Here is a 13,347-nt window from a genome sequence, read left to right on the forward strand (position 1 = left end):
TGCACTCAGCCAACCCGGGTTCAATCCTCACCATTACATCAGATCCCAGGAGTGACCCCTAAGCCTCAATGCATGTGACCCAAAAAGAAAAGGCCCAGGGAATGGAGCGATAGCACAGCAGGTAGGGTGTTTGCCTTGCACACTGCCGACCCAGGTTCGATTCCCAGCATCCCATATGGTCCCTCAAACATCACCAGGGGTAATCCTGAGTGCATGACCCAGGAGTAACCCCTGTGCAACACTGGGTGTGACCCAAAAAGAGGAAAAAAAAAGCCCAAAGGGCTGGACTGTGGACTGTGGAGTGCGCTCGCACAGGAGGGGGTCCCCCCTGAAGAGCCGCTGGGTTCTGAGTAAAAATTAAGATTGGGAAGATGGGTCCAGAGAGAGTTCAAGGGTGACAACCTTGCATCCCACCCACCCAGTTAAAATCCCTGGCACCTTAGGGCCCCTCAAACATGGGGTCACACCCCCAAACAGCCAGTAGGCTGTGGCCCCCAGGGTGGCTCAAAGGATGGACCCTGGCCTCCTGCACTGGCTATCCTAGCATCCAGCTGTGCATGGCTCCCAGCACCACCAGGTTCGACCAGCAAAAAGGAGCAGCAGATTCTAAGAGCTCTTCCCTGCCCACCCAGAAGCCAGGGTGCAGGGGTCTCCTCGCACATGAACTCCGATGTCCCCGCCCCCACCACGCTCACCCAGGTGCAGCGCAGGCGCAGTAGCACGAGGGCCCTGCCTAACGGCCGCTTAAAACGGCCTCAGGGTCTCGCAGCACCGGCAGCTTGAGACACTAGGCAGTTCCCAAGTGGGGCACGTGCGCAGCATCACATGCTGGGGTGGGGGCGGGGCTATTGGAGGGGCGGGGCCGGGCATGCGCAGAGGGTGCCTCGGCGAAGGCGGGAAAGGAGCCGATGGAGCGACAGGGAGTAGGCGGCGGCGCGGGCGGTCTTCGCGCGAGTGGTCGTCGCGGCGGTGGAAAGGGTGGTTGGCGGGAGGAGAAGTGGGTCGGGGACGGCGAGGGGGCTCGGTGGGGAACATCCACCGCCTCGGGCAGATCCCAGCCCGTCAGGGGCCCCGATGTCAGCGACGGCCTCTGACTGACTGACGGGCCGGACTCGCCGGTGAAGCCCGGGGTGGCCCGGCCCGCACGGGGCGTGCGCGGCGCCGGCCCCAGCGAGGCTCACACGCCGGCGCGCGCCGTGTCTTTTCTTTTTCCCCCCCCGTCTCTTCTCCTTTCTTGAAGGCCTCGAGCCGCCGACACCCGTTCGGAGCCCAGGGCCCCCCGGTGCCCCTCTGCAGGCCTCCCCGCCTCCGTCCGGCGCTCCAGGCACTGGGGGCACCCTCACCCTCACCCCGCCCAATCTCCCTCCCCTCCCAGTCCTGCCACCCCCCGGGCCTCATTCCTGGGGGTGGGGGGTCCTGCCCTGCCAAGACCCCATGGCCAGCGTTGGCTGTGCCCGCAGGTGGACGGGCCTCTTGTACTCGGCGGGGACCTGGAGCCCCTTCTCGGGGCCGAGAGCCGGGACCTGTCACCTGAAGATGAGAGCCATGAAGAGGAAACAGTTCGGGTTCCCACTCGGTGAGGACGCCACCCCCAACCTGAGGGGGGAGGGCTCAGATCAAATCCCCCCCCAGATCCCTGGAACCCACTCTTCCCATGAAGTCTTCCTCAAGGCTCCGTTTCCAGGTGCATCTGTTGGCCCCCCCTTTTCTTTTTTTTTTTTTTTGCTTTTTGGGTCACACCTGGCGATGCACAGGGGTTACTCCTGGCTCTGCACTCAGGAGTTACTCCTGGCAGTGCTCAGGGGACCATATGGGATACTGGGAATCGAACCCAGGTCGGCCGCGTGCAAGGCAAACGCCCTACCCGCTGTGCTATCGCTCCAGCCCCTGGCCCCCCCTTTTCTATGGCTGGCTCTCCACCTAGAGTCCTCTAGACTGAGCTCAGGCATAAGAAGATATCAGGAGGGGTTGAGGCCAGGGATGGGGCAGCAGGTAGAGAGGGTAGAGAGGCCTGTTTCAATGGGAGGATGAGGAAAGGCTGTCTGGAGGAGTTGAGGTGAACTGTGACAGCTTAGAAAGCTCCCAGCAGAGAAACAGCAACCAAAGATAAGGGCAGAAGGGAGGAGCCAGGGTATGGCTTCCATGGGTGGCCACCCTACCCCCAACAAAGATAGAGATCATGATCATCCTCAAATAGGTAAGAGGACCACCATAGGAAAGGCGAATGGTTGAAGAGAACTCAGAACAAATGTTCATCATGTTTTCTGATGTTGCCTGGTCGGGGGGTGGGGGGGCAGAGGTGACGCAGCTGATAACCTCTGGTGGGAGCAGTGACATCATGATCTCTGAGACTTCCTAGAGAGAGGTTAGGGGCGACATGCCTAGACCTCCATATTCAGCCATGTGGAGAATGGATTGCCCAGGCCAGGTGTGGAAGCAGGATTGCAGCACCTCAATGAGGATCTTTTCTTTTTTGTTTTTGAACCACACCCAATGGTGCTCAGGGGTGGGTTTGGGGGACCCATATGAGGTTCTGGGGATTGAACCTAGGTCAGCTGCATGCAAGGCAAGTGCCCTGATTGCTGTATCATCACTTAGGGCCACAGCTCTGCCTTTTGGTGGCCACAGCAGGGTCTGTCACAGATAGTATCATACAGTTGTGTGACTCCCATCACTGATTGTCCTGTCCTCCGGGTTCGTCCAGGTTGAGACGCATGTCAGAGTCACATTTTAGATTCTGCAGCATCCACCTCCTATGTATCCACCCTTAGGTCACTATCCATCAGGTTTCCACCGAATGTTTTCTTTCCTCAAAGTGGAATCCTGTGAGGCTTTCTGAGTACAGGTCTTGGTGTGGCTGCATGCTAGATTCGTCCTCTTAGTTGTTTGTCTGGAGCCCATTCTCAGCGATGCTCAGGAGTTATTCCTGGATCTGTGCTCAAGAATCACTTCCGGCACTGTTCAGGTACTGAACGTCTAACCCATTTTGGTCACACCCAAGGCAAACACCCTACCCGCTACTATTATCTTTCTGGCCCCTAGATGCTTTCTCTTGGATATGGTGGAATGGTTGATATGACCTACCCCAAAAGGCATTGTGGAGATGAGGAGGGACGCATGGAAAGCAGGTGGTGACATCTGTCAGAGCTGTGGCATCTGGGGGTGGTGTGTGACTGATTGAGGCGTGATGCTGAGGGTGAGCGGAGGGTACCTCATACAGCACTAGAGCCGCTCTAGTGAACTCTCCTCAGCCATTGGGAACATGTTGCTGGCGTTCAGTGGACTTCAGCGGGAATGTGTGCACCATGGGTGTTGGCACATGTTATATATGAAGGCTCTGTTCCCACATGAAAGCCAGGTGCCAACCTCTTACTAGCACACCTCTGTTCTGCTAGTAAGAGGTTCTGCTAGGTTTTACTAGGGTTGCTCCCTGACAGCAGTTCCTTTCTGCCCTTGTTGTTTGAGAAGGCTGGGGACATGCTCCAGTGCCCTTTTAGCTGTCTCCCCAGCCCCTGCTAGCACTTGATGATTCAGAACTCAGGGTGGGCAAAGGGGCTGGAGTAGCTTGTGGACGTCACTTTTGCTGTCAGCTGGGAGGTCACCTTGAAGCAATTTTGAGACCAGCCCAGGCTTGGAAGATGGACCAAACTTTAGACATAGAGCCAACCTGGACAGGAAGCCGGGCCCAGAGGGCATGGTGTCCAGGTGCATGCATTCCATCAGAGACCACAGAGGAAATGACCGATGGCGCATATCTGATGGCGGCTTCCTGCGAAGAGCAGGTTGCTGCCCATCTTGCTGGGTAGCCAGGAGACACAGCCAGTTGCAAGCCATTGAGACTTCAAGGAGCTTCACAAGAGCCTTGGGTTGAAGATCAGGTGGATTAAACCCAGTGCACAGGCCAGTTAATAAATGGAGCAGCCAACACTCTATGGCAGGGTTCAGATGCAAGCCCATTTCAGGAAGAAGCGCAGCCTCAATTCAAACCACCCCCCACGGTCTGTACTTCAGTGAAACAGCGTTTTTACCCCAGTGCCAGTGAGTGTGTTGTGTTCCTCCTTGAATGTTTGATTAGCTTGCCTCCCCTCCCGGGACCACCGCCTGCAGTGGTCGTTAAGTGGCTAGCGGATTGTTTACTTGTCTGTCTGTTAGAGGCCACGGAGGGAGGCCCCAGCAGCGGGCATTTCTGGCTCACACACCTGCCAATCCCAACTTTACCTGGAGTGAACAGATGGTCTCTCTACTCAGACCCATTTCCTTCCCCGTGCCCGGGCCCCCTGCCAGCCTGGGCCCACTCAGGAGCCCTGTCCTAATGCTCGCTGCCGCTGCCGAATCGGGGACTTCTTAGAATGACAGACCATAATGGATGAGCGCTGCGGCGTGCTCACAGCCCCGCACCCCGACCTCCCGCGGCACCAGGCCTGCTTCCATCCCCTGGCCTCCAGCCAGGCTCCAGCAGCAGAAGCGGGCCAGGGAACGGGAAAGCCAGTGGAGAGGACACCGTGCATTTTGTTTATTAAAGTTAATTGGTGAATGCAGGCCCAGGGAAGCTTGTGATTCATTAGCATGCTGATTAATATGCAGCTGCTGAGTATTAAGAAAAATGAAATGGAAAGGACGACATCCCCCAAGGAGAGGTTGGAAAAAGCAGGACGCTCTCGGCAGACATCTGAGGCAGGCCTTTGTCCCAGGACGAAATATGAATGTGCCGAATTCAAGTGATTTTTCACCATTTGCATAGCTGCTACAAAGACCATTCCAGCTCATTCCCGGGGCCTATGACAGAACTGACAGAGCCATCAGCAATTCAAGCAGGATGGGAGCAGTTACACAGAAGGAAGCACCTGCTGAGTGAGCCTGGCACTCTGGGGGCCACAAGGCAACCTCAAAGCAGGCTTGTGAGCTGGGAAGGTCCTACCCAGTTCCAGCTCCGGGACAGTGCCTGCCCCCTGCTAGTGTGGTCACATGTGAACTGGCAGCATACCCTAGTCATGAGGGGCAGAAGCTCTGAGGGTCACCTCTGTGAAATCTGCACAGGAAAAGTCATTTCATTCATGGAAGATGGGTGTGGGGGGGAAGGTTCCCCGTCGCTGGTAATGGAGGACAGAAAGTAGATTCAAGGGCACAGGTGTAGGCCCTCGGTGCTGTGCTGGAGAACTTGGACAAGACCTAGCGGCTGGCAAAGTCTCCAGCTTTCCTTGCGTCTTACTGGGTGGCTCTTGAGCCAGAAAAAAAGGCTCAGATGGGGAAAGTTTAGAAAAATAATTGTGCAGAGAAAGTGTTGACAACTCAAGATGTGTTTTTCTCGGCTTGTGGTTCACTCCTGGCTTCATGGTTGTGTGTCACCCAAGGCCTTCAGGAACCTCTCTGCAGACTTAAAATCTTGTAATTTAGAGCTGGAAAGACCTCAGGACAGCAAGGAAACCCCAGGTCACAGGGGAAGCAGGACCCAGGCTGGGAGTCAGGCCTGTTGGCTGCCATCCCCACTCTGGCACACTCTGGCCACTGACCCTGAGAAAGTGGGGCCCACACCACCTCAGGCCCCTCAGCCAGGAGGTAAAGATGACAAGCAGCCCAACTCCAGTCACAAACATGGCACCTGACACAGAGCTGATAGATGGCCTGTGCTTCCAGAGTGGTTCACGCAGAGGCGGAGGATGAAAGGAAGCTTACCTTGGACTTTGGTGCAACTCAGGCTACTCCTGGCTCAGGACTCAGGGATCGCTTCCAGCACTGCTCAGGACTGTGGTGTTGGGGATCAAACTCTGGTTTCCCAACATGTAAAGCATGGTTTTACTCTTTGGGGGGCAGGGGATTAGGCCACCTCCCAGTGGTGCTCAGGGGTTACTCTTGGCAGTGTTCAGTGTACCATTTGTGGCGTTAGAGATCAAACAAGTTGGCTGCATGCAAGGCAGTTTCTTGTTCTGGTTTTTGGGCCACACCTGGTGGTGCTCAGGACTTACTCTTGGCTCTGTGCTCAGGGATTAAACCCAGGTGAGTGACTTTCAAGGCATGTGCCCCACCCGCTGTGCTCTCTCGGGCTCCTTTGTTGAGTTTCTTCAGTGTTCGCAGATGAGGAAAAGGACTTCTTCCCCCAAGATTGCCGTGCTGTCCACAGTGGCCACATGTGGTGCTCTGTCGAGCCAAGCGGGATTGTTATGGATCTAGTCCACAGTGCTTTGCTATCTTTTTCTGAGCAGGTCTCTTCCCACCTGGCTCCCCTCAGCACTGTGCTCCCTATACATAGGCTTGTCACCTGGGGCCCCCTTGAACTATGCTGGGGATCCACAGGGCGTCACAGGGCCTCCTGCTATCACATCCCCTTGCCGCTTCTCTGGTGATGGGCATAGAGCTTGATGCCAGGTCTGGTGGGTAGCAGTGAGCAGCAGCAGCAGGTGCTAACATCTCTCCAAATCATGTTTTTTGGATGCCTCCACCCTTGGCAGGCCCACTAGCCTCTGGGGACTGGGGGGTGGCAGCATGTTGGAGACAGGAAGCTCTTCTAAGCAAGTGTCTCTCTGGAGCACGATTGGTGCTCAGTTGGTATGGCAATAACTGGCAGGCATTAGGCAGGCAGATCTCACCCTGCAACCTGGGGCAGGTTTTCTGGTGTAACCTGGCAGCGCCGGCCCTGCTGCTCAGGCTGAGTGTGTGGGTGAACAACCCAGCATCGCCCCTCACCCCGCCGCAACCCACAGCTCCGGTGCTCCCGCTCAAGAGTGGCTGTGGATGGAACAGGGCCTGTGGAGCGGCCAGTGCTGATGGGTCTCCTGTGCTTCCAGAAGTCCACTTCCCAGCCCTGCTATGGCCACCTCCAGTGCTGGCCGCCAGCTGATCGTGCTGGAAGGGAAGCTGGGGCCCTACTTTTCCTCTCTGGACTCAAGCATCGAAAGCCTGAGGAAGAGGGCCCAGGATCTGATCGAAAACATCAACGAGAGCAGACAGAAGGATCACAGCCTCATGAGCAACTTCAGGGATAACCTCAAGACCAAGGTGACGCCCCCGCCCCTGCCCCATACACACAGTGAGAAGCCCAGTGGTGTGGGGAAGGGGTGCTTAGGTCAGAGGTCAAAGGGGAGGGTTTGGGGCTAGAGCGATAGCACAGTGGGGAGGGCATTTGCCTTGCACGCAGCTGACCTGGGTTCGATTCCCAGCATCCCATATGGTCCCCTGAGCACTGCCAGGAGTAATTCCTGAGTGCATGAGCCAGGAGCAATCCCTGTGCATCATCAGGTATGACTCAAAAAACAAAATAGGAAAAAAAAAGGGGGAGGGTTTGTAGGCAGCCAGCATCTAGTATCTAACTTCACTCTTGGGGCAACCTGACAAAGAACTTAGACCCATTCTACAGATGGGAAAGCTAAGGTTCAATTCATACCATTTTGGAACTTGTTTTATTCCTGGAAAGAGGAATATCCCTCTTCCAGAATCCCCCTGGTGATGGGGATTGAACTTAAGAGCTTGCACATACAAAGCATGTGGTTTGGCCCTTTGAGCCATCTCCCTGTCCCCTGGAACTGGCTGTTTAAATTTAACACATGGGGGTCAGAGCAATAGGACAGCAGGGTGGGTGTTTGCCTTGCAGCCAACCTAAGTTGGATCCCCCGCATCCCATAGGGGTCCACAAGCACCACCAGGAGTAATTCCTGAGCATCACTGGGTGTGACGGAAAAAGCAAAAAAAAAAAAAAAAATCCAATCCATAAAAAAATGGGGGTTGGAGTGATAGCACAGCGAGTAGGGCGTTTGCCTTCCACACGGCTGACCCAGGTTCGATTCCCAGCATCCCATATGGTCCCCTGAGCACCTCCAGGAGTAATTCCTGAGTGCAAAGCCAGGAGTAACCCCTGAGCATCGCTGGGTGTGACCCTCCCCCAAACAAAAAGAATTAAACAAAAAATCAACACAGGCAATTTTAGCCCCAATCACTAGGAGTTTTCTTCCCTTTACCATTTTTATGCTCAAGCGGGCCCAGTAACGTTTCCATCATGAGACTTGTTGTTACTGTGTTTGGCATATCGAAATACGTCACGGGTAGCTTGCCAGGCTCTGCCGTGCGGGCGAGATCCTCTTGTTAGCTTGCCAGGCTCTCTGAGAGGGGCGGAGGAATCAAACTCGGGTTGGCCATGTTGACCGCTTGTAAGGCAAACGCCCTACTACTGTGCTATCACTGGGCCCGCTCGAGCAAATCGATGAACAATGGGAGGACCATGCTCTTCAGGGACCGTGCTACCATTTTTATGAAGTAAATACAGAAATCTAAGCTGTCACCTTGGAGCAGTTGCCTGGTAATGCCTCCTGCTTGATTCTCCAAGGAAATGCCTTATTCTTTAAAAGATTTCAGAAATGACCGAGAAGCTAGAGGAGAAACTGTACCAGGTTTATAATCACCACAACAAGATCATTCAGGAGAAACTCCAAGAGTTCACGCAGAAAATGGCAAAGATCAGCAATTTGGAAATGGAGCTCAAACAAGTGTGCCACACCATGGAGAATGTGTACAAAGACCTGTGTGTCCAGCCTGAGGTATGACAGCTGTGCAGGGGATGGGGCATCCTGGTCAGGCTGACACTTACACCGGGAATCAGGAGGGGGCCCAGAGTTACATAAAGCAGGCAGGGCGCTGGCCTTGCACACTGCCAATCTAGGTTCAACACCCAGCAGCCCATATGGTCCCCCAAGCCCCATCCAGAGGGGTCCCTGAGCACAGAACCAGGAGTAAGCTCTGAGCACTGCCAGGTGTGACCCAAGAGCAAACAAAAGGAAGAAACCAGGACATTAGCAGCAGTGCTGACCCACACCACACCCCAGGGTGCCTGCCACCCCCACTGTGACCTGTGGTATTTGCCAGAGAAGCCCAAGAAAGGACCAGTCCCCTGGGCCCCCTTGACCATAGCAGTACCCACAGGTTCCTGGACAGTTGAGTAAATGTGGCCCACCTCCGGGTCGAGGTCAGACGCTGACTTTATTATTTCCTCCACCGTCTGGCCTGAGGTACGCACCCATGGCAGGACTGCCCATAGCATGGGGTCTCAGAAGGCTCGCTCCTTGCCTCTCCTGATCCCAGAGAAGGACGCCCCTTTTCTGTCAGAGCACCAGTGCTTTCGGGAGCCTTCAAAGGGGGAAGCTGGACTCGTTCTCCAGTGCTTCTCCCACACCTCCCAGCCAGGGCGCAGAGGCTGGGGCTCCCGGGCTAGGGCTCTGGGTGGTGGCCACACTCATTTGCCAGCCGTGAACGCCTGGATCCCGGTGATGGCCCTTCCGAGGATCAGAGCGTGGATGTCGTGTGTCCCTGTGGGACAAGCAGGGATGAGTGGCGTGCTTCACGTTGTCCTTTCCTGTCTCCCTCCCCCAGGTTGCTCTGGAACACGAGCAAACCCACAAAGACGGGACCTACTGACGGGGCCTTCAGTGAGCGGCTGCGCTGGGGTGCACAGAGCACTGCGGAGTGTGCTATCGGGATCCTGACCAGACCCCCGGCCTGGAGCTCAAGCTTTGGTGCTCCCCAACCTTGGCAAAGTCAAACCTTCCCGCCCCCCACCACAAAACTGATTAAATGGTTTGATTTTCAGGCCCGGCCGTGCTTCCTTCCCGAAGAAGCGGGGGGCCCTTCCTTATGATATTAGGGCGCGGGAGGCGAGGAGAGTGGGGGGTCAACTGGGGGCCTTCTCTCCTATAGAGCCACATCCCTTTTATAGGGCTCAAATTTTCTATTTATGGCCTAAAGCACAGCTCTGACCCCCTCCTCACCCTGTGAAGAACCTCTGGAAGCCTCAGGTCCCCCACAGAAGGCACAGCTGCAGGGACACCGTCCCTCTGCCCCTCCCCCACCACGTGAGCCCACCTTCATAGGTGTTCACTGCCTCCAGGTTCATGGCGTGGCGGATCACGTGGTACTCGTCCGAGATGCCATTGCCCCCCAGCATGTCGCGGGCCTGGCGGGCTATGTCCAGCGCCTTCCCGCAGTTATTCCTTTTCAGCATGGAGACCATCTCAGGGGTGGCCCTGCAGCGGGACAGGCGGGGGTTACCATGAGAGGACCCCACTCTGGGCCCCTGTGCAGACACCGAGCATCCCCCAGGGCCCCCCTCCTCGCCACCCCCTACTTGTCCTGATCCTTTAGGCGGCCAAGCTGCAGGCAGGCGTGAAGGCCCAGCGTGATCTCGGTGAGCATGTCAGCCAGCTTCTTCTGAATCAGCTGGTTCCGGGCCAGTGGGACGCCAAACTGGATCCTGGGAGGGGAGGGCAGAGTCAACCGAAGGGGTAGGGGCGGCCAGAACCCCACCAGGGGCCTCCCATGGAGAAGGACACCTCCGGGACATGTCAGAGTGAGAGACTCCAGTCCGAAGGGTGGAAACAGGAGTGTCACCGTTGGAGTGAGATGGAGCCCAAGCCCCACTCTGTCCCCACACACCTGTCCAGGGTGTACTGCCGGGCCGTGTGCAAGCAGAACTCGGCAGCTCCGAGGGCGCCCCAGGAGATGCCATACCGTGCATTGTTCAGGCAGCCAAAGGGACCCTGGAGGGGAGATGGGGGGGCTTCAGCCCCAGTCAGGAGGTGCTGCGAGGGCTGGGGAGAACCAGCTCAGAAGGAAGCCTGTCCCAGACAGCCCGGGCCTGCCCGCTTCAACCTGCACGCTGGCCGCTGACCCTGGACACGAGCCTAGAGGACCAAGTTGTGCTAGCCCCTAGGGGTCACTGCTGGAGTCTTAACAGGATGACCCTCTGCCACTGACACAGCTCTGGACACGCAGTGTGTTAACGGACAGTGGGTGGCTGCACCCCACACCACCACGCCAGCCTGGGCCCCAACACCAGCTCCCCAGGTAGACCCTGCTCACCCCCAGACCCGAGGCGTTGGGGAGCACATTCTCTTCGGGCACCTCCACCCCGTCCATGACAATCATGCCAGTAGCCGAGGCCCGCAGGGAGAACTTGCCCTCGATCTTGGGGGCTGAAAGGCCCCGCATCCCCCTCTCCAGCAGGAAACCCCGAATGCAGCTGTCCTCACACCGAGCCCACACAACGAACAGATCAGCCACAGGCGAGTTGGTGATCCTGGGGGTGAGGTGATGGTGAGGGGTCAGGTTCCCTGCACCCCCACCAGTTGCCCCCTCGAGCTCGGGCCCCACTGCTCACCAGGTCTTGGCCCCATTGAGGGTGTAGGTCTTGCTGGAGGGGTTGTGCTTGGCTCGGGTCTCCATGCTGCCTGGGTCGCTCCCATGGTTGGGCTCAGTGAGCCCGAAGCAGCCCAGGAGCTCCCCCTTGGCTGCAGGCACAAGACAGTCACCAGATAGCTGTCCCCATTCACCCCTGCACTGAAAACGCGACCTGTCCACTAAGCCAGACCCAGGCTGCACCACTCCCCAGAAAGGAGTTGGGGGCCCCAGGAATCCAGAGGAGACAGCTATACTGAAGGGCAGTGGGGAGTTAAGCAGGAGGTGTGGGGAAGAGCAGGCCAGCAGAAGAACAGGCTGTGCGAAGGCCCTGTGCTGCATTAGAGGGTTCTGAGCTGCTGAGGCTGGCTGGGAGAAACTAGCAAGGGGCCAGTGGGGCTGGATCGGCAGTACAGCAGGGAGGGTACTTGACTCGCACATGGCCAACTCGGGTTCAATCTCCAGCACCTCATAGGGGCCCCTGCCAGGAGTGATCACTGAGCACAGAGACAGGAGTAAGCCCTGAGCACCACTGAGTGCAGCCAAGAAAAACAAAAACAACCAAGCAGACAGTGGCCAGTGATGAGGTGGAAAGGTCAGCGGGCCTGTTCACACAGGCTCGTGGACCCTGTCCGCAAAGTGAAGACTTTCAACTTTGGGCCCGGACTCAGGACGCAGGTCAGGGTTTCGGGAAAGCCAATCAGGAGAGGGAGGGAGGTGAGGAGAGAGGCCTAAAAGGGGCCAGTCAGGGCCAGATATGGGGAAGCCCAGGATCTAGTCCAGGCAGCACTGGTCTTAGCCCTGAAGCAGGGGCAGAGGCAGGCTAGGGGACAGCCACTCCCAGGCCTGGCCCATCTGGACCGGCTTCCTTCCACCAGGCTGCCGGGACGGCTACTCACCCAGCCGGGGCAGGTACTTCTTCCGCTGTTCCTCGCTGCCGTAGGCGTAGATGGGATGCATGACCAGGGATGACTGAACACTCATTGCTGACCTATAGCCGCTATCCACTCGCTCCAGCTCCCGGGCCAGGAGCCCATAGGCCACAGATGAGACCCCGGCGCAGCCATACCCTAGCAGGAGGAGGGGAGGACCACAATGGGGTCCCAAGTTGAGACCCATGACTCCTGAGGCCCAAGTGACAGATTCAATAGGGGTGGGAGGTGCCATACTAGTCTGAGTTGGAGGTTTTCTGCACGGGCGCAGGAGGAAGAGACCAGCAGCTCACTCTAAGGAGCAGGAGGACGAGTGGCCCAGCGGAGAGAAACAGGCCCCTACCTTTGATGGTGGGGCCCAGCACGCCAAGCTCCCCCATCTCCGAGATGATCTCGCGATGAAACACTGCAGAGGGACAGAAAGAAGCTGGCATTCTGAGCCTGTGGCAGTCCCATCAGGACCCTGTGCCAGGACCTGAGGGGCAGCTGGGAGGGTCGGATTGGAGGGCACCGCGCACCTTCATTGCGGTTGGCCAGCAGAATGCGGGGCATGAGGCGCTCCTGGCAGTAGGTGCGGAAGGTGTCCCTGATGAGGATCTCATCTGCTGTCAGCTGCTCCTCCAGCTGCAGCGGGTCTCTCCAGTCAAACTCGGGCCGAGAGGCTGGGGGAACGAGGGTGACTAGAACCCCAGAACTTGAAGCCCGACCCTCAGCTCGCCCCTAGCGGATGTGCACTGCAAAAGGAACCCTCTGAGCGGCCTTTCGCTAGGGTTGGGGGCACAGACCGCTGGACAAGGGCTGCAGACGCCCGGGCACGACAAAGGGATCCTTACCCTTGGCCGCCCGGCTCTGTGTCTTCCCACTCTTCTCTGCAAACACAGCGCGAGAAAGTCACCCCGGGAAGCCGGCCGAGCCCCAAGTCCCTTGCTCACGCCCCTCCCCGTCCTGGGCTCGCAACTGACCGGTCTGGGCCGCCGCCGAGCCCCACGCACGCAGGCCGCGCAGGCGGGGGCCGCGGCTCAGCAGCCGCGCAGAGACGCTTCTCAGGGCCATGTGGGCAGCGGGCGGGCGAGTGGAGCAGCCAACCTGGAGGAGCAGGGCGTGAGGCTCGAGCGGCCGCCACCCGTAGCCCCGGCCCCTGGTCAGTCCTTACCAGTTCTTACCACGGGTGCGCCTCGCTGGCCACGGAGCAACACTCTCGGGATTTTGACCTCAGGCGGGGGTGGGCGGGGCGGAGGATCAGTGAGGCTTCTCATTGGCT

General features: G+C 57.7%; 2 protein-coding genes across 4 annotated transcripts; one reads left to right on the forward strand and one right to left on the reverse strand.

Moving 5' to 3' along the window:
* Window positions 1-660: 660 nt before the first annotated feature.
* On the forward strand, window positions 661-8,620 carry SYCE2 (synaptonemal complex central element protein 2). Its single transcript, XM_056119693.1, has 4 exons — window positions 661-699; window positions 1,461-1,576; window positions 6,783-6,993; window positions 8,337-8,620. The coding sequence occupies exons 1-4, from the start codon at window positions 661-663 to the stop codon at window positions 8,529-8,531; spliced, it is 561 nt and encodes a 186-aa protein (XP_055975668.1). The 3' UTR covers window positions 8,532-8,620.
* On the reverse strand, window positions 8,359-13,283 carry GCDH (glutaryl-CoA dehydrogenase). 3 transcript variants are annotated; one of them, XM_056119372.1, is made up of 12 exons: window positions 13,250-13,283; window positions 13,049-13,172; window positions 12,920-12,955; window positions 12,605-12,748; window positions 12,430-12,492; window positions 12,054-12,224; window positions 11,138-11,267; window positions 10,840-11,056; window positions 10,414-10,517; window positions 10,106-10,231; window positions 9,844-10,004; window positions 8,359-9,291 (listed from the first exon to the last, which is right to left on the reverse strand). In XM_056119372.1, exons 2-12 carry the CDS (start codon window positions 13,137-13,139, stop codon window positions 9,218-9,220), a joined length of 1,317 nt encoding a protein of 438 aa, XP_055975347.1. In that variant the 5' UTR covers window positions 13,140-13,172; window positions 13,250-13,283; the 3' UTR covers window positions 8,359-9,217. The 3 variants fall into 3 exon arrangements, with proteins under 3 accessions (XP_055975347.1, XP_055975348.1, XP_055975349.1); XM_056119373.1 differs by having other exon boundaries at window positions 13,240-13,258; XM_056119374.1 differs by lacking the exon at window positions 13,250-13,283 and adding an exon at window positions 13,230-13,234.
* Window positions 13,284-13,347: the final 64 nt, after the last annotated feature.

Source organism: Sorex fumeus, unplaced genomic scaffold (genome assembly GCF_029834395.1).
Source record: "Sorex fumeus unplaced genomic scaffold, SorFum_2.1 ptg000041l, whole genome shotgun sequence".
Classification (NCBI taxonomy): Eukaryota; Metazoa; Chordata; class Mammalia; order Eulipotyphla; family Soricidae; genus Sorex; species Sorex fumeus.

Excerpts from the sequence above, each read along its gene's own strand:
- SYCE2 (XM_056119693.1), top strand. The coding sequence starts at position 661 with ATGAACTCCGATGTCCCCGCCCCCACCACGCTCACCCAG. Across the intron at positions 700-1,460 it reads CCCCCACCACGCTCACCCAG|GTGGACGGGCCTCTTGTACT; the intron begins GTGCAGCGCAGG and ends CTGTGCCCGCAG. Across the intron at positions 6,994-8,336 it reads GGGATAACCTCAAGACCAAG|ATTTCAGAAATGACCGAGAA; the intron begins GTGACGCCCCCG and ends ATTCTTTAAAAG.
- GCDH (XM_056119372.1), bottom strand. The coding sequence starts at position 13,139 with ATGGCCCTGAGAAGCGTCTCTGCGCGGCTGCTGAGCCGCGGCCCCCGC. Across the intron at positions 12,225-12,429 it reads GCTGGGCCCCACCATCAAAG|GGTATGGCTGCGCCGGGGTC; the intron begins GTAGGGGCCTGT and ends TCCTCCTGCTAG. Across the intron at positions 11,057-11,137 it reads CTCAATGGGGCCAAGACCTG|GATCACCAACTCGCCTGTGG; the intron begins GTGAGCAGTGGG and ends CCTCACCCCCAG.